The 19,498-nt window shown below is 35.8% G+C and overlaps 1 protein-coding gene across 1 annotated transcript in view; it reads left to right on the plus strand.

Moving 5' to 3' along the window:
• Positions 1–19,498, plus strand: part of LOC121383781 (centrosome-associated protein 350-like) — a 66,800-nt gene that overhangs the window by 34,149 nt on the left and 13,153 nt on the right. Inside the window, exons 16-32 of the mRNA XM_041513878.1 lie at positions 287–449; positions 2,090–2,477; positions 3,136–3,213; positions 5,438–5,555; positions 6,451–6,657; positions 7,943–8,253; positions 9,488–9,624; positions 10,268–10,402; positions 10,919–11,211; positions 11,591–11,695; positions 12,154–12,234; positions 13,520–13,553; positions 14,535–14,640; positions 14,961–15,178; positions 15,766–15,994; positions 16,774–16,985; positions 18,613–18,773. Coding sequence (XP_041369812.1) covers positions 287–449; positions 2,090–2,477; positions 3,136–3,213; positions 5,438–5,555; positions 6,451–6,657; positions 7,943–8,253; positions 9,488–9,624; positions 10,268–10,402; positions 10,919–11,211; positions 11,591–11,695; positions 12,154–12,234; positions 13,520–13,553; positions 14,535–14,640; positions 14,961–15,178; positions 15,766–15,994; positions 16,774–16,985; positions 18,613–18,773 — 2,976 coding nt within the window. The remainder of the gene's footprint in view (positions 1–286; positions 450–2,089; positions 2,478–3,135; positions 3,214–5,437; positions 5,556–6,450; positions 6,658–7,942; positions 8,254–9,487; positions 9,625–10,267; positions 10,403–10,918; positions 11,212–11,590; positions 11,696–12,153; positions 12,235–13,519; positions 13,554–14,534; positions 14,641–14,960; positions 15,179–15,765; positions 15,995–16,773; positions 16,986–18,612; positions 18,774–19,498) is intronic.

Raw genomic sequence — 19,498 nt, forward strand, 5'->3', positions numbered from 1 at the left:
TTGATGCACAGTCTGTTTAGGATCGATCCTCATTTGGGCTATTTTTTGCTCCAGCCAGTGCACTATGATTGGTATATCAAATGCCGTGGTATGTGTTATCCTGTATAGGATGGTGCATATAAAAATCTCTTGCTACTAATGCAAAAATGTAGTGGGTTTCCTCTCAAAGACTATATGTCAAAATTACCAAATGTTTGACATCCAGTAGCCGATGATTAATAAATCAGTGTGCTCTAGTGGTGTCATTAAACAAAACAAACCTTCTTTTTTTGTTGACATCTTTTAGATGTGCAAACAGCTGAAAGACCGTAAATTGATCAACAACAAGCGTCACCAGCCGCCTGTAGCCATGTACAAGCCGTCTCCGATCCCTGGCTGTGACAAGCCTACTGCTGACCATTACAGCGTTCTCAATGTGTTCAACCGCAAAATGAAACTACTGGGGAAAGGTCAGTGAGCTTATCGGAAACTGAATAAAATAAAGAATGCAAAGGTCCGATTTTACTAAACTTTTTTTTTTTAAGCGCAGGTGTTTAATCATTGTAAATGTATGTGTTTACATGCTTGTAAGACATAAACAGGATTTGTGAATTCGGCCTAATATGTTTTGAGTTCTTAGTTAATATTTCTAAGGTTTAACAAATCCACAAGTCCTTGGTTCCGGCTAGTGGATTTTTGGTCTGGGCTAGTGCAAATTATCAACTGTATTTCTGTAATGCATGGGACACTTGCCAAAGCTTCTGTGAAGGCTATAGTGACTTTATCAAACATTTGTTGAATATTGATATTTATTAACATTTGTTGAATGTTGGTATTTATTATAATTTTCGAACAGCCTGTCTCTATTAGTCCACTGAACCAAATGGCTGTAGTTTAAAATGGCCCGAGGTATTATTAAACAAACATTCTTTTCCTGTTGGTCTTGTTTAAGTAGAACTTAAACCACACCAAATAGCCACAGCAGAGGTATTGTAAAATAAAATGCAAACAGGCTCTTGGGGAAACTCGTAAATTTCCATCACATTAATGCTGGTTTTAGTGTCGCAATTGGGTTTCTCCTTATATACAATGTAAATTATAATACGTATTCAATATCTGTATTATTTACGTACACATGAACACAAACCCAGCATATTTACAGTTCTGCCTAGATTGACAAATATTTGGGAAAACTCGTAAATTTCCATCATATTAATGCTGATTTTATTGTTGCAATTGGATTTCGTCTTATATGCAGTGTAAATTATAATACATATTCAATATCTGTTTTATTTATGTACACATGAACACAAACCCAAACCCAGCATATTTACAGTTCTGCCTGGATTGAAAAATATTTGTTTAACAATACCTCTGCACATTTAAAGCTGTGGCTATTTGGTGTGGTTTAAGTTCTGCCTAGATGGACCAACAAGAAAAGAATGATCTCCGCTTCGTGTCACCAGTAAAATTCAATTTGCGACAGTAAAACCAGCATTACCATTCACAAATGGTCAAATATAATATAGTTATTCCCTAATTAAAGGTAAAATTTGAAATTTGTATGTTAACATTCCTGTAAGTGGATAGTCCCAATAATAGAAATATGTGTCTAGTTCATAAAACTCTCACTGATTGTATAATTGAAAATAGATAAGTTGTTACAGATTATAACTGAATATCGTTGATAAAATTCCAGCTGATTTCCAACACTAATATTTAGTGACAAATACGACAACTTTAAAAGACTTTATAATTTAATAGTACCAAGATCATCCTGTTTATAATTATCAAAGAAACATTTAGGAAGACAATTCTGTATTTATATCCTTTTTTTTTAATAAAGACCTATGTTCTAAACCAGACAATATTTTGTGGATACAAGTAGTAATGACACAAGGAATAATGCTGTGGGGCCTTCTAACATTGGAAATAAGTCATAAAATGTAAATTCTGTTTAACATGAGTGAAGTTTTTCACTGATTGTTATTGTAATAATGCCACTTGCTCAAATACTTCGCTAGTAAATTTGATGCTTCTGTAATAAGTATGACATTGTTATTTTGATAGATTGTTATGCCAAATTTTAGGTTTTTGCTTTAATTTTCAGAAAATATTCGAAACAAATCGTCTGAATCCGAGAGAAGGTCCATGCTAAGTTCTCCAATACTTTCTGATGTTATTGAGCCTGTGCCATCATCGATAAAAAACTTTTCATCAAATACTGCCGAATCAAACTTGTTACTTTCGGCCAAGGGAAGCAACTTCATAGCATCAGGTGCAGCATCGTACAATGTTGGCAGTCATTTGGTACAGGCGGCAGAACCTAGTCGAATAAACATGGCTAGTTCGGTTCAACCAGCGTTTCACCTCACGAGCCGGGACAGCAACCTTATTAGACCAGACATGCCGCGGTTTGGTGAAAATAAGTTGTGGTCTAATGAGCTTAAGGAAAGAGAAATCTCCCACAGTGAGAGACTTCAAGCAACAGGCATTAGGTTGGTTTACTTTTCCTTCTCCTTTCTGCACAGTTTGTCTTTGTTTCACGATCGTAGAGCTTGGTGCATGTACAGACATTTCCTTTCGGTTTCCACGCTAATACTTATGCATAGCTTCTGTACTCTGACTTCAGTGGACTTGGTTTGAGTTTTCCTCCACCACGTCAAGGAATGGACCATGAGATAGAGTTTGTCCTTCAACTTTGGACAGTGTGATGTTTTAATAAACATGTTTCTTGTAAGTTATGCTACATTTAGTTATCTGCAGGACTCAATTGAATGTATTTGAAAGTGTGAGGGGAAGGGGGTTGGCCACACTAAGTGCATTTGCCCTGGGGATTGAAATTTATAGCCCCAAAGGGACTGAACCTGTCACAGGGAGGGTTGGGAAAATTATGCCCCTGAGAAAACGTTTGAATTTAGGTGTTTAAATATTGTATTTCCAGCCTTCAGTTCATAAGTATGCCAACAACTGCTGCCCCTTGTCTGTTTGGTTTAAAATAAGCTGAATCATAACATGAGCTAAAACATGACTTGTGAGTGTTATATTATCTAGTCTAATGCGTTGGGTTCTAAACTACTGTTTTCAGTCGATAAGAAGAATGATGAATGTAGCTAAGATAAAAATCTCAAAATATATGAATGCAATTTATTTCAGGAAGGATAAAGACGACGATTTATACCGTCCTGTACTAGAAAGCATGACAGATGATTCAGGGGCACCATCAGTAGAAAGGTATGTTCTTAGAAATGAACAATTTAACACAGTCAAGTAGATACAAACACATATATAGGGAATAACTGGTTACTGTCTTGAGATATTGGCTTTATCCTGCGAAGGTTAGAATGATGATTGCAGTGAGGCTCTGCCGAGCTGCATTCACCATTCGACATGAGCAGGATAAAGCTGATATCTTAAGACAGTAACAAGTTATTTCTTTTATCCTGCAATCCTACGGGAATAGTTATTCTGTTTTTGTGTACGCAAATTGAGTATCATCAGCCTAGCAAGGGTTTTGCCATATGATGTAATTTTTTGTAAGACACTAGCTACATTCTGTCACATTCAAAAAGCATTTCTAAACTCTTAATTCATAAATAAATAGATTTTGTTTTTATTGTTATTGCAAAAGTAAAAGTTATTTGTATTTACTGTACTTAAACATGTTTTAAAGAGTATGTTTATTGAAAATATAGTCTGAAATACTAGTCGAGTTGGGCCTATATTTTTAGTCAGTGACCAAAAATATAGAGATTTATCTAGTCATCATATCTTGCCAATGTATACAGTGATTGCGGGATAAAAAAACTTCACACAGTCAAGATGCAAATAGGTACCATACAAAGGCATGTAAAAACTTCACACAGTCAAGATGCAAATAGGTACCATACAAAGGCATGTAAAAACTTCACACAGTCAAGTAAATGCAAATAGGTACCATACAAAGGCATGTAAAAACTTCACACAGTCAAGTAAATGCAAACAGGAACAAACTTTGATTAGAAGAATACAGTATCAAACTTGATCATAAATAATTGATATGAAAATGACTAGCTACTGAATTGCAAAATGAAATAAAACCTGATTATCAAATGGTGTCAAATTTACGTAACTCCGTTTGGGTCACACCTTAAACTCATGAAACCAGATTTAAAAGCTTTCTAGATTTATCCGGAATTCCAGATTTTTAATTGGCTACAGTTTTTCAAGTTTTTTTGCTGTTTGTCAAACATTTTCCATATTCTTCGTACAAAACTTACGATATGGTTTTGATTGATACTTTGCATACATTGATTTATTAATCATCGGCTAATGGATGTCAAACATTTGGTAATTTTGACATATAGTGTTAAAGAGGAAACCCGCTACATTTTTCTATTAATAACAAGAAATCTATTGTATGCACCATCCCAAACAGGATAGCACATACCACATGGTGCACTGGTTAGAACGAGAAATAGCCTAATGGACTTAACTAATGGGGATCGATCCTGGAAAAGCATTTTACCAGTGGGCTATATCCCGCCCTCATATCGGATAGATGACAAGATATCTACTGACAATGAAATGGCATATTACCAGTGGGATGGGGGAAGCAACTAAGTTATAGCAGTTGACCCCATAAGTATGTGTGTGTGGGGGGGGGGGGGGACGTAGCCCAGTGGTACAGCGCTTGCTCGATGCGCGGTCGGTGTGAGATTGATCCCTGTCGGTGGTCCCATTGTGCTATTTCTCGTTCCAGCCAGTGTACCACGACTGGTATATCAAAGGCCGTGGTATGTACTACCCAGTCTGGGATGATGCATATAAAAGATCCCTTGCTGCTAATCGAAAAGAGTAGCCCATGAAGTGGCGACAGCGGGTTTCCTCTCTTAATATCTGTATGGTCCTCAACCATATGTCTGACGCCATATAACCGTCAATAAAATGTGTTGAGTGCGTTGTTAAATAAAACATTTCTTTCTTTCCATAAGTATGCGGGGCGGAATGTAGCCCAGTGTTAAAGTGCTCGCTAGATGCGCGGTTGCTTTAGAATTAATCTATGTTGGTGACCCCATTGGGCTATTTCTCATTACAGCCAGTGCTCCACAACTGGTGTAACAAAAGGCTGTGGTATGTACTATCTTGTCTGTGGGATGGTGCATATAAAAGATCCCTTGTTGCTAATTGAAAAGAGTAGCCCATGAAGTGGTGACAGCGGCTTTCCTCTCTATATCTGTGTGGTCCTTAACCATATGTCCGATGCCATATAACCGTAAAATAAAATGTGTTGAGTGCGTCGTTAAATAAACCATTTTCCTTCCTTCCATAAGTATGCTAACAGCTGTTGGCACTGATAGTAATTCTAATAATATCTGATTTGATCTTTAACTGTTTATATAGAATTTCTGAAAGTTATTTATTTTGCATTAACTGCAGGGTAAAAGTGTTAATGTCGACTGATTTTTCTTTCTTTCAGTGATGAAGAGAAAATGCCACAAGTTGCTCGACAAGTGAAAAGTTTCCGAACTGGTCTGGCCACCGAGTCAGATTCCTCGCTTGCAAGTGAAGATGAACATTTCAAACACCATTTCTGGGTAAGTTTTTACTTGTTATGTTCAAACGAAAAGTTCAAACACCATTCCTGGGTAAGTTTTTACTTGTCATGTTCAGACGAACCGTTCAAACACCATTCCTGGATAAGTTTTTACTTGACATGTTCAGACGAACAGTTCAAACACCATTCCTGGGTAAGTTTTTTCTTGTTATGTTCAGACAAAAAGTTCAAACACCATTCCTGGGTAAGTTTTTACTTGTCATGTTCAGACGAAAAGTTCAAACACCATTGCTGGATAAGATTTTACTTGTCATGTTCAAATGAAGTTCAAACACAATTCTTGGGTAATTTTTTACTTGTCGTGCTGCAGATAAAAATTTAACAGCTTGAAAACAGAACACAGCTGTTTTATTATCAAATAATTTGTTGCTTGAAGGGGATTAAATACAAAATAGTAGTGTCAACTTCATCGCTTTAAAACAGGTAATGTATCCATGTAACATTTTATTTATTAAAATTTACCTCACCAGGCATTTTACAATCAACAAATTAGTTTTTAGTGTGTCCATATTATATGTTTAAAGACTTTCAATTCGCAAAGCATGTACTAATGTACTATTTCATTAGAACAGTTACTGAACATCATATTATTCCACTGTTTTTAATTCTACATTAATAACCAGGGCCTATATTTTCGAAGCTATCTTAGCACTATGATTTTGGTAAAGCTAAGATAACTTGAAAATATGGGCCCAGGATGTTTGTGACCAAGGATGAGCTATGATTTTGTAAAACCATTGTAGGCTATGATGTTACTAAAATGTTTGCTGTAGTGATGTCATAGCCCATGACAGGTTTATGATTTTGTAACGTAAAAATAGCTTAGAATATATGGGCCATAGATTAATATAATTATAACACTGTGTGTTTCTCAGTACGAGCGAGTTCCGCCAGTTGGTGAAAACTTAGCAGAAGGTGACAGTACGAAATATTCTCCTGGTGGTCTGGAGCAGAAGATGATGGCAGAGCTGAACAAGCTAGAAAGCATGGAGGAGTCGCTCCGTCAGCTGTTGGGCATTGACCGAACGCACGCTGTGTCGCTGGCTCAGCAGGAAACTGTCTCACTCGCTCAGATACTCAAGGTAATAGGCAAACTAGGCAGTTAAAAGTTTGTCTTTGTTTAATGACCGGCCTCTGTGGCGCGTGGTAGACCATCGGTCTACAGGCTGGTAGGTACTGGGTTCGGATCCCAGTCGAGGCATGGGATTTTTAATTCAGATACCGACTCCAAACCCTGGTTGAGTGCTCCGCAAGGCTCAATGTGTAGGTGTAAACCACTTGCACCGACTAGTGATCCATAACTAGTTCAACAAAGGCCATGGTTTGTGCTATCCTGCCTGTGGGAAGCGCAAATAAAAGATCCCTTGCTGCTAATCGGAAGAGTAGCCCATGTAGTGGCGACAGCGGGTTTCCTCTCAAAATCTGTGTGGTCCTTAACCATATGTCTGATGCCATATAACTGTAAATAAAATGTGTTGAGTGCGTCATTAAATAAAACATTTGTTTCTTCTTTTTGTTTTGTTTAACGACACCACTAGAGCACATTGATTTATTAATCATTGGCTATTAGATGTCAAATATTTGGTAATTTTTGACACATAGTCAAATAGCTCAATTGGCCACCAATGAAGATTGATCCTAGATCGACTGCTTTATCACTGGGCTACATCTTGAATTCTGGATTTTTAATCATCTGTACAGTGTTTACGGGTTTTCACGTTGTATAAACATGTTCGTATTCTCCAGCCAAAACTTACGATACGTTTTCGGCTGATGGTATTTTAGACCATTGTGAAACCCTAACCCTAAGACCAATCTTGGTACCCAATCACCAATATTAAAATTTCCTGATTTTTTTTTCATATCCCACTTTCATCTCTGAAAAATATATGACACTTTTAATTTAAATAGTCTTGCTTTGAATGTTAATCCATTTTTATACATTGACATGTGTCTGTCTAATAATATAAACGAATGTAAGCAGATTGAACAATGACATATTTTGTCACTGAAGTCAGCATTAGTTTAGATATATATTTTTATAATGCAGTAGCCCATAGAGTGGTGACAGTTGGTTTTCTCTCTAATTATCTCTTTGGCCTTTAACCTTATGTCTGACACCATATAACCATAATTAAAATTTGTTGAGGGTGTTGTTAAATAAAACATTTCTCTCTTTCTTTTCATAATGCAATAAATAGTAGTGTAATATTTAATAAGTAGTGAATGGCAACATATTGTTTCTTGTGTTTTCATTACCTAATGTTCTATTGTTGCAGTAGTTACTAATAATGTGGATTTTAAATGGAATCCTCACTAGTCTTAAAATGCATTCACTCAAAAGTAATGAAAGAAATCTCCTTTTAGTCGAAACAGCAGGCGTATGAACATGACATGCAGCAGCTGAAAAAGAATGTCCAGAAAGAAACCACTGAAGCTGAAAAAGTTACCTCCATGCACTCAGTGCCGCATGGGTCTTCGACAAATCAGATTGAACTGATAAAAAGACGAGCGATACGCGAGACCGCACGGGCGTGGAAACTGGATCACCGAACCGAGGACGAGACCGCGATGGACCGGCTGTCGGGAGAGGACGTGACCAGCTCAGTGAGTTCACGGTTAAAGAAGAGAACGACATCGCTACCCACCAGTGACAGCAAGATGTCAGATGTATCTAGGTAAGACTGTGATGTCACATTTCAAGCTACATCAGTGGTAAAGAGTTTTTCATCCGATGCACGGTTGGTCTAGGATCAATCTGTGTCAGTCGGCCCAATGGGCTATTTCTCATTCCAGCCTGGAATGTCAAAGGGCGTGGTATATGCTATCTTGTCTGTGGGATGGTGCATATAAAAGATCCCTTGCTGTTAATGGATACAGCTTGCTCTGAATGTGCACGTTAAACCCTATGACCATGACCAATGGAAAAATGTAGCGGGTTTCCTCTCTAAGACTCTTTGTCATAATTACCAAATGTTTGACATCCAATAGCCGATGATTAATAAATCATTGTGCTCTAATGGTGGTGTAAAACAAAAACAAATTTTAACTTAGTTTCAGGGCTTGAACTTAAGAATTGTTTACCTAAGGCCATTTAAAAACATTTTTGCCATAAGCAAAATGCTCACGTAAGGCAGTTTTGAACCTGCCAAACAGCAATTTTAAAATCTGTATCTCTTGCAACAAATAAACAAAAAAAATTATGTGCTCAACCGTCGGCTATTATTTTTATCCAGTGCCAATAAAATTGCCATCAGTAAAGCACCTGACCTGGGACAGTCCGTATTGCAGCTTCGGCAATTGCCATTGTTAAGTTCAAGCCCTGTAGCTATAGGGTAATCGGGTTGTTTTCGTCTGGTAAAGTAACGTTAAAGTTTGTTTTCTTTAACGACACCACTAAAGCATATTGATTAATTAATCATTAGCTATTGGATGTCAAACATTTGGTAATTCTTTGCAAACCCACTACATTTTCACTTATGCAGCAAGGGATCTTTTCTATGCACTTTCCCATAGACAGGAAAGCACATACCACAGTCTTTGACCAGCTGTTCTGCACTGGTAGGAAAAAACACGATCAATTGAATGGATCCACTGATGTGGTTCGATCCTGTGATACAAGCACCTCAAGTGAGCACTCAACCAACTGAGCTAAATCACCCCTGTTTTGATGTTGTAATACATCTGGTCCTATGTATGCCGGACATCAATAATTGTTTTCATGTTGATACATAAACGATATTAATACAGAAATTATTAACCTCCATAACTTAGAATAATTTGTATGAGCAGTTTGTTATTACCTGATAACACATATCAGATGATTGTTCATCCACTTAGATTCATTGTATGAGATAAACTGAGAGTTTTAACAAAGACCAACTGTTAACAAAGTTTGTTTATTTAAAGCAGGAATTCACAGGTGGCCAGCGTGAAGACGGCCGATGACTCCATTAATGACACGGATACAGAATCTTCCATCAGAACTGTGAGTGACGTGGACGGCCTTGACCCTTCCAAGGCAGAGAGTATTTCTGAGGATATTCATGGTGAGGAGGTCACATTGAACAATAAGTAGACTTCCTGATTTCAAACAAACTGTCATAGTGAACAATAAGTAGACTTTTCCTGATTTAAAAACAAACTGTCACATTGAACAACAAGTAGACTTTTCCTGATTTCAAAACAAACTGTCACATTGAACAATAAGTAGACTTTTCCTGATTTCAAACAAACTGTCATAGTGAACAATAAGTAGACTTTTCCTGATTTCAAACAAACTGTCACAGTGAACAATAAGTAGATTTTTCCTGATTTCAAACAAACTGTTATAGTGAACAATAAGTTGACTTTTCCTGATTTTAAACAAATTGTCACATTTAACAATAAGTTGACTTTTCCTGATTTTAAGCAAACTGCCACATTGAACCTTAAGTCGTGTTTTCCTGCTTTTAAACAAACTAATAATTTGTAGTGTGTTTCTAATATTAAACAAATATAATGTACAATAATGTATTTTAGATTTTGAACAAACTTGCATGTCAACTAATGTCATAAAGATCATTGGTAAAAAAAATTTTAATAATGTTTGTGTTTAATAAAGTGTTGAAAGTAACATTCAAATTAAATATAACATTTGCCTTGATATAAAAGTATATGTTGGTTTTGTAAATGGTGTTGACACTGTTTTAGGTGAAGACTTTTCTCCATCAGGTAACGAGGAATCTTTGACAGAGGATGAATCATTCTGGCAAGTTCTTCCGTCGGAAAGTCATCGCAAAGATGTGAAAAAGAGAAAGTCTGAGCAAAGTCTTCCCGCAGATGAATGTAAGATTTCAAAATTGAAGACATTTTTATACACATGTCGAAGATTATTTTTGTTTGAGTGGGGAGAATTCATTAATCTCTAGGTGAGATAAAATTAGAAAAAGCAATGATTTTTGTTTTAGTCGGAGATAATTCACAATGGTAAGTTACAAAAGGCAATGATATTTGTTTAATTTGTGAGAATTCATAGACATAAAGGCACAAAAAGCAATGATTTGTGTTTTAGTCGGGGAGAATTCATTGAGATAAAGTTACAAAAAGCAATGATTTTAATTTAATTGGTGATAATTCATTGATGTAAAAATACAAAAAGCAAATGGTTTTCGCTTTAGTTGGTGAGAATTCATTGATGTAAAGTTACAAAAAGCAATGATTTTTGCTTTAGTTGGTGAGAATTCATTGAAGTTACAAAAAGCAATGATTTAGTTTTTTTGAGGTCAAAGCAATGATTTTTGTTTTAGTCATGGAGAATTAATTCACATAAAATTTAAAAAAAAGCAATCATTTTTCTTTCAGTGTCCGTGAATCAATCTGTGGGTGACATTTCCTCGTTGTTTGTTGGCGAGGACAGCTTTAAGAAGTTCACCGCGGAAATGGTTCGCCAGTTCATGCACGACGACCTGCTGCGGACTGAGCACCAGGCGGCCGTGCTGCGACTGCGGGAGAAGGCGCTGAAAGAGAAGACCAAGGCTGAACTGGCCTGGATCAGGCAGCAGAAACAAAACCACAAGAAGAAGGGTCTTGACGATGCCTATCCCAAAATCCTAAAGCAGGAAAAAATTATAAAGAAGATACAGAAGGAACAAGAGGTTAGTGTAAGGGTGAAAAGATCTGGACACTGTTTTATGAAGAGATCTTACTGCTAAGATGTACTGTAAGCACATAGCTACCTTATGGATGTACAGTGATATTAGCACTAAGATTGCTTTGTAAAACCCTGGCTAGGGATTTTTGAAGTTATCCTAGTTCTAAGTTGTAAGATTATCGTAGGTTATGATGTCACTACAGCAGACAGCATGGTGACGTCATAGCTTATGATTTTATGATTTCATAGCACTAAAATGTTTCCGAAAATATGGACCCTGATTTGTCTTGTCTCTTTTTTTATGGCCTCACTAATTTCGCTAATATTTTATGTTCGCTATCATTTCCTGGGTGTTTAAATTTGACATGTGTGACTTGTTTCAGGCCGAGATTCATAGACTTCAAGAAGCTAACGAACTGGCTAACAAAGAACACCAGCTCATGTTGAAACAGCATGAACAGATGACAAAGAAACACGTTTCCAAACAGGTGAGGCTATTTAATAACACAGGGCTTGCTCTGCCACTCGCCAAATTCGCCAATTGTGAATTTTCAGAACAACTGGTGAATTTTATTTTAATTTTTGGCGAAAATAAATTGTGTAATAATTGACATTTTGTTGGAAAATAGCTATAGGTTTTACTTTTTGGGGGATAATTTGGCAAAATTTTCTGATCACCCAGAGCTAGCCTTGTAACAATTTGTTTTTTCATTTTGAAAATGATCTTGATACTAAATGTGTATTTAAAAAATCCTAGCAAATTTCTGTAAATGGCAGACATGAATCTTGATGACAGATCAGCGATTTATCCACAATTTTTCAATATTGTCCCATGGCTGATGAAATTAAGAAAATTAGTGTAATTTAACAATAATTTGAATTGGTTGTTTTCTTGTCATATTATGTATGTTAATTGACATGCACTATTTTGTTTGTGTGTGTGCAGGACGTGAAGCTGCATGGAACGGTTCCCGCCGGTCGTCTGTCTCGGCCTCAAGAAGTCCACACCGAGGATGAAGTCAGTGCAGTAAGTTGTAAAAACTTCTACTAAAAGAATCCTTCATATGTGTCCATGTGGGACAGGGCTATTCCACCCTCGGGTACATAATTTGTTGTCAGGGATGAGGCTTGTCGAGTCCCTGACATCATATTATGTACCCGAGGGTGGAATAGCCTTGTCCTACATGGATACATAATGGAGGATTATTTTTCTCCCATCCAGTAGGTGAAAAACAAGCATTTTATCAACCGTGATTTGTTACCGTTTGTCTGTTCAAACAATATGGGGTTCAATTTCAGTACATTATCAACTGCAGGAACACTACACTACTTATGAAACAAATTAAAGGGGAAATACATAGCACAGATACACGTGCAAATTAGATGGCCAGCCAAAACCCCTAAAAGTATTGAGGCATGTTCTGTTACAAATTGATGTACACAATATACATGCTTAATGAGGTCTATGATGATTGTAGTTTCTATACAGGGCACAGTATTTCACGTAAACTGTCGTTCTGTTCGTATGGCGGTTATGCAACTTTAAATTCACGCAAACTTCCAATTGGTTACACAGTGAACCTTTACATTCTAATATTAAACGTTACAAACTTCAGGATGATAATATTCTTATTTGCTATGCAAATATAATTTGTGTAACAAAATAATTGGTTAAAATGATGTGAACCAAGTTACAGTTTTCTAAAAATTTGAAATAATTTTGGGTAAAATTAAGTAAAATTAATATCTTTGCATTCTTTTAATATTTGAGTCTTAGGCTCGTAAAAAATATTTATTTAAGGTTCATTCTTCATTAATATTATTATAATAGATCATTACATATAGAGGATTTGACACAAGTATTTTTTAATAATGGAAAATATCAACCGAGTTAATCGGTATTTGTTAGTCTCTACCGAGACAAATACCGATTAACTAGATGAGGTTGATATTTTACATATTAAAAAACACGAGTAGTGAATTCTATTTATTCTATAACACACACAGTAAATTACAGTACTAAAGTCGCCACCATCGGTAATATGAAAACGTTACACTCAGGTACACAGGTCTTGTTTGCTTGTAAGCAAATGACCCATTCACAGCAACACATTACCTAGAGACCTTGCAAATTAGCATACCATTAACCGGGTTAATACACTAAAATTATCACATGGGTTTATGACATGGATATCATGGGTAAGTTATAGGATAAATTATAATATACATTTGTACTATAATATTATGCCACTGATAAAATAGACCTGTAGAAATTTATTATATTAACAAACCAACAACTTATTGATTTTCAGTTTGACGAGGATGTTGGAGAAAACTACATAAAAGGTTTGTATTATTTTCTGTAGTAGAATTCAACGGTTAGTGTTATTTTCTGTAGTAGAATTCAAAGGTTTGTGTTATTTTCTGTAGTAGAATACTACGGTTAGTGTTATTTTCTGTAGTAGAATTCAAAGGTTTGTGTTATTTTCTGTAGTAGAATTCAAATGTTTGTGTTATTTTCTGTAGTAGAATTCAATGGTTAGTTTTATTTTCTGTAGTAGAATTCAAAGGTTTGTGTTATTTTCTGTAGTAGAATTCAAAGGTTTGTGTTATTTTCTGTAGTAGAATTCAAAGGTTAGTGTTATTTTCTGTAGTAGAATTCAAAGGTTTGTGTTATTTTTGGTAATAGAAATGTTTTTTGTGTCAATTCTAGCAATTCTATTTTATTGTTTTAATCCTACATAAATAGAATGCCTGTTTTACCATGTCTTGGCTCTAAATTAATATTTTGTTTCCAGTTTAGAAAAAAGCACGTATCTTGTCTTCTATAGTTACAAGTAATTAATGCATTCATTTTGTAACTATTTGACTGTTCACCTTGTGTTTGTTACTCATTTACCATACCAATTGGGCTATTTCTTGTTGCAGCCAGTGCGGCACAACCGGTATATCAAAAGCCGTGGTATGTGCTATCCTGTCTGTGAGATGGTGTATATAAAAGATCCTTTACTACTAATGGTAGCAGTTTCATCTGTAAAACTACGTCAGAATTACCAACTGTTTGACATCCAATAGCCGATGATAAATAAATCAGTCTGCTCTAGTGGTGTTGTTAAACAAAACAAACTAACTTTTAGTTACATATTTCTTTTTTATTTTCATACTTAAAAAAATATATCTGATATTTTAATATCTATTAATTTGAAATAGATGTTAGAAGATATTAATTATTATATTATTATTCAAGTCTAATTGTGGAATATATTATTTTCTGAAGTATATATATATATATATATATATTTGTTTTCTTACAATGATGTTTTACAGAATGCAAGTCTGACTCGGAAGTGTATAATGATAAGACGTCTGGTCACAAAGTCAGGGGAGACAAACTCAAAATAGCAAAACAACAAAAACTTAGACTTGATCAGAAGTAAGTTTCTTACCATGACATGTATGTCATACTCAGATTGTTTTGCCTGGTTTGGTGTAACCATTTGATAGAATTTACTCATTAAAATATTGATTAGTAATATAATATAGTTGTTATGTAAGCCTTTGTCTGACAGTTATTAGTGTCAGTATTTAGCTTAGTGGTGGAATCCGTGCCTAAGTTATTGTAGGATTAATGCCATTATATGATGTACTGTCAATTAAAATAAATTTTGCCAATTGCTTTTAAAATTCGCAGTTTACAAACTTGGCGAGTGTCAGAGTATCTGTGGTTTATATGAGCTGTCTCATGTTTTACAGATACCTGACCGCCCGTGAACACATTCTCTTCGATCGACGGAAAAATGCGGAGGATCTTTTGGCTTGGAAGAAGAGACTTGACGAGGAAGAACTAAATATTATTGCTCTGGAGCAGAAGGCTGAACACTGGTCTTCAAAAGCTGCTGGTTATGGCCACACTAAGAATCAAGAACGACCACCATCGAGAAGGGCAAGAACCCCCAGAGAAGAGAAGAAAGGTTTGTGTCAGTGTAAACTACATTTGATCAAAGGTTATAAGTTGATTACAAAGTTGATTATTGTAGCAGAATTTCATTGTAATGATGGGGAAGAACCCCCAGAGAACAGAAAAAAGGTTTGTGTCAGTGTAAAGGTTACAAGGAATTGTTGATTGTTGCAGCAGAATTTTATTGTAATGAACTACAAAAGATCAACCAACTATGCTATGTTAGTTTATAAAACTGAATGTAATAATTTTTTACGTTCATGCAAGTATTACACATTGTAAGAACAGTGTAGCGTGTTATTGTGGAAAGTGGTTTATAATTCCAAGTAAATCATAATTTTATTAATTTAAAATACTGTGAAATAATATCAAGCTCTTTCTTCAGGAAATTAATATGCCCAATTAGGGGAACATCCATTCGGCCGTTAGGCTTTTTCTATCAGTAGGTGAATGCGGGAATTTTCACATTCTTTCATACATTAATAGAAACAATTTTAAACAATATACAACATTTACTAATTCAACATTAACAACTAACATACTGAGTGTCCGGTTTTGAGAGGTTCCACTGTATTGATCACAACGTATATCTTTTTACAGTTTCAAAGGATGAAATCTCAGAGCACATTGGTGATTCGTTGTCTAAGCATGGTTCACCATCACGGCTGGGCTCGGAGCTGAACAAGTTGGACGTTTTGAAAACAGATGGGAAGAAGTTGGACTTGGAGTCCCCTGCTACCAGTGTGAGTGACGGATCAATTCCAGAGGAGATATCTAGCAAGTCTAACGAAAGTGAAGACATCTCCATAACAGCAAGTCCGGAGAAGAGGTGAGAGAGATGTTAAAATTGTGTGGTGCTTCTTTAATTTGAAATTTGTATCTCCCAAACTGTTGATAAATACATCTATTGGTTAACTTTTACATTTTGAATCTTGCAATATGTGGTGTATGCCCTTTAAATTGAGTAGTTTTCACTTCATTTGATCAACAGAAATAAATTACGCTGCTCATAATTAAGCTATTCATACAGTATTACAAAATAACTTAGTTTTGTACAAAATAAATTGTTTTACAACTAATCATGTAAAAAAAACATGGAATTCAAATTACATTACATATTCAAAAGTAATACTATGGACTTGATTATGAGCTATCTTCAACCATACATCATACTTCTGTAAATCATAGATTAACTATGACTATGTTTTCGAAATATTTTGGATCAAAATAATTTTGGTCTATACCATATCCACAGTAACTGTTTTTTGCCTTTCTGTAGTAACAATACTGAGATCATTAAAAATACTGAGAGCATTAACAATCCTGAGATCATTAACAATACTGAGAGCATTAACAATACTGAGAGCATTAACAATACTGAGAGCATTCCTGAACTCGGTATACATAATTATATACTTACCTTTTGTGACACCCAATAGCCAATATGTATATTTGTGCTGGGGTGTTGTTAAACAGTCATTCACTCGTTCATTCACTCATTCATTCACTCATTCATTCACTCATTCATTCACTCATTCATTCACTCATTCACTCATTCATTCACTCATTCATTCATTCATTCATTCATTCATTCGCGATCTCATTTAGAATGCCGTTATCTCACGAGGTGACTTCTGTGGCTGCCTCGGTCGATGGGTATGAGAACGACACATTTGAGGGCGACACATCAACCAACGTGAGCCATAAGAAGTCGCCTGTCCGCAGGAAGCTGATGCCGGCAGGAAGTTCACCTTTACCGTCACCATTCTTCCACAAAGCAGGGTCTGAGAGCGAATCTGAGGACTCGATATCCCACACTGGTATACTTACATCTATCTTGTAAAAAATATTAATGAAAACCTTACTAGCAGAGACTGTAGTTAGAATTTTAGTTGAGTTAATCATAGCATTTTCCAAATTCTAATCTTTAATACCTATTCAATTTTACTATAGTGGTAAAGACATTTTCATCATATTTGAAACATTACACAAGGCTGCCGGAGAGTATGATTCTTAACGTTAAATAAATCCATGAAAGGAGTATTGATCATAGATTTAAGAAAGTGTTGTTATGATGTTAAATTAACAACCATTTTTGTAAAACATAAAATAAGGTATGTAATAAATACAGAACTTCACATGCATTGTTTTCACTACATATTTATTGCACTTGTTTATTTTGCACAAGAACATTCCACTCAACCACCACATGGTCTTGTTGTATATATTCTTGCGCAAAATAAACCTATGCAGTAAATAGGAAGCAAAAACAATGTATGTGAAATTCTGTATATGTATCACACTTCAAGCACATGAAAAAAGTTGAATATAGTTGTCTTGAAGACCCTTCTTTACTCACTTTCTTCTCTGTCGCCATTTTACCGGCCTCGGTGGCGTCGTGGCAGGCCATCGGTCTACAGGCTGGTAGGTACTGGGTTCGGATCCCAGTCGAGGCATGGAATTTTTAATCCAGATACCGACTCCAAACCCTGAGTGAGTGCTCCGCAAGGCTCAATGGGTAGGTGTAAACCACTTGCACCGACCAGTGATCCATAACTGGTTCAACAAAGGCCATAGTTTGTGCTATCCTGCCTGTGGGAAGCGCAAATAAAAGATCCCTTGCTGCCTGTCGAAAAAAGAGTAGCCTATGTGGCGACAGCGGGTTTCCTCTTCAAAACAGTGTCAAAATGACCATATGTTTGACGTCCAATAGCCGATGATAAGATAAAAAATCAATGTGCTCTAGTGGCGTCGTTAAATAAAACAAACTTTACTGTCGCCATTTTATATTCCTGCCTTCCTGCTGCTCCTAGCAGGATTTATAAATATATTTATGTGCATGAGGCTATACAGGGGTCAAAATTGGCTAAAAATTTGTGCTGGACATTCAGTCCGCGAAGTTACAAATTCTGCCAGCCCGAAATAAAAAACTGCTGGACCAAACATAATTGACACAAACTAATATGTGAACTTAAACCTAAATATTTGCCGAACCAACCGGACAACAGACAAACAAATCTCCCGGCCTGTGGGGATGTTGACCGAGGGGAAAAAACGTTGGAGCTTCAGTATTTCCACCACTGTATGTATATTTATGTTAATATGCAGCTATTTGTAATGTGTGCTTGTGTTAATCAGCATTTTCTGTCAAAATAAATATGGGATGTGTTTTTTAGACATTTTCTGTTTCCATAATACTTTGTAATATATTCCACACTTCTCCCTCCCTCTTGAGAGACTATTAAGTATTTACCAATTGAATGTAAATAGACTTGTTTTCTTTTTGAAGCCACAGAGTTAAAGAAGTATAGCCATGAATAGCCACCAGTTAAATACAGTTAACTAGGAATTATGGCAAGTGTCATAAAGGATGTGCATCAATAGCTGTGATTGCCTCAGGAATCCGGAAGCCTGATCTAAGAATATATTTTATTATATTTTATCCAGAAACACTGTCTGATGCCAGTGACTACGAGGTACGAATCCGACAACTCAGTGATGAGCTCATTCGAAGAAAGAAAGAAGTTGATATTTTAAAACGTGAGCGCAAGAAGAAACAAAAGGATAAGATGAAAGCTCACGAGGAAGCCTTGAAAAAGCAAATAGAGGTTAGCGTTGTCATGGTTATTATAAACAATATCTATAGTCAGGGATTGCCTTTTTTCATACACTGGAATTTACTACAAGTTATTTATTTCTGAAGCGATTGTTTTCTAAATTGCACACAAAAATATTATTTTTTAATTTTTTTTGGCAAAACACTTTTACTTTTCTTCTTATGTCAAATTAAACTGAAGTTATTTACAAAAAACATTTTGTAGGAGGGTGGAACAGACTAGTTTTAAATGATTAATGACACATGAACTGCATGCTAAAAAACACTAATCACGTGTTAAGCTGAGGTGGTAACTATACTCTGTAACAGCCACCATTACAGATGTTTCATGTCAGTAATTTCAGTATTATTTGATGTAAAAATGAAACAGAAAAGTGTTTTAGAAATAGCAGAGATGTTCTGTTTTTATATACAGTTTGTGAATACATTGGTCGAGTCATAACTAAAACTGCACTCCCCTCTACACTTGTCTAGAACAGTATTAGGAGAGCTGCACATTGATATCCTTGCGATATAATGTTTAATGAATTTCATTTCAAACTTTGTGTGATTGCTCGTCTGACATCATTTAAGAAGAGTCATCTTCAGGTCACCTTCATTTTACTCGGTGTGAAGACTGTGTATGTGACAATGAGGGTGTTCTCCAAATTTCACAATTTTGTTTTTGAAATTGGACTAGGTCCAGAATTTTATGGCAAGTTCGACTTCTCACTACTG

The sequence above is a fragment of the Gigantopelta aegis genome, chromosome 10 (assembly GCF_016097555.1).
Source record: "Gigantopelta aegis isolate Gae_Host chromosome 10, Gae_host_genome, whole genome shotgun sequence".
NCBI lineage: Eukaryota > Metazoa > Mollusca > Gastropoda > Neomphalida > Peltospiridae > Gigantopelta > Gigantopelta aegis.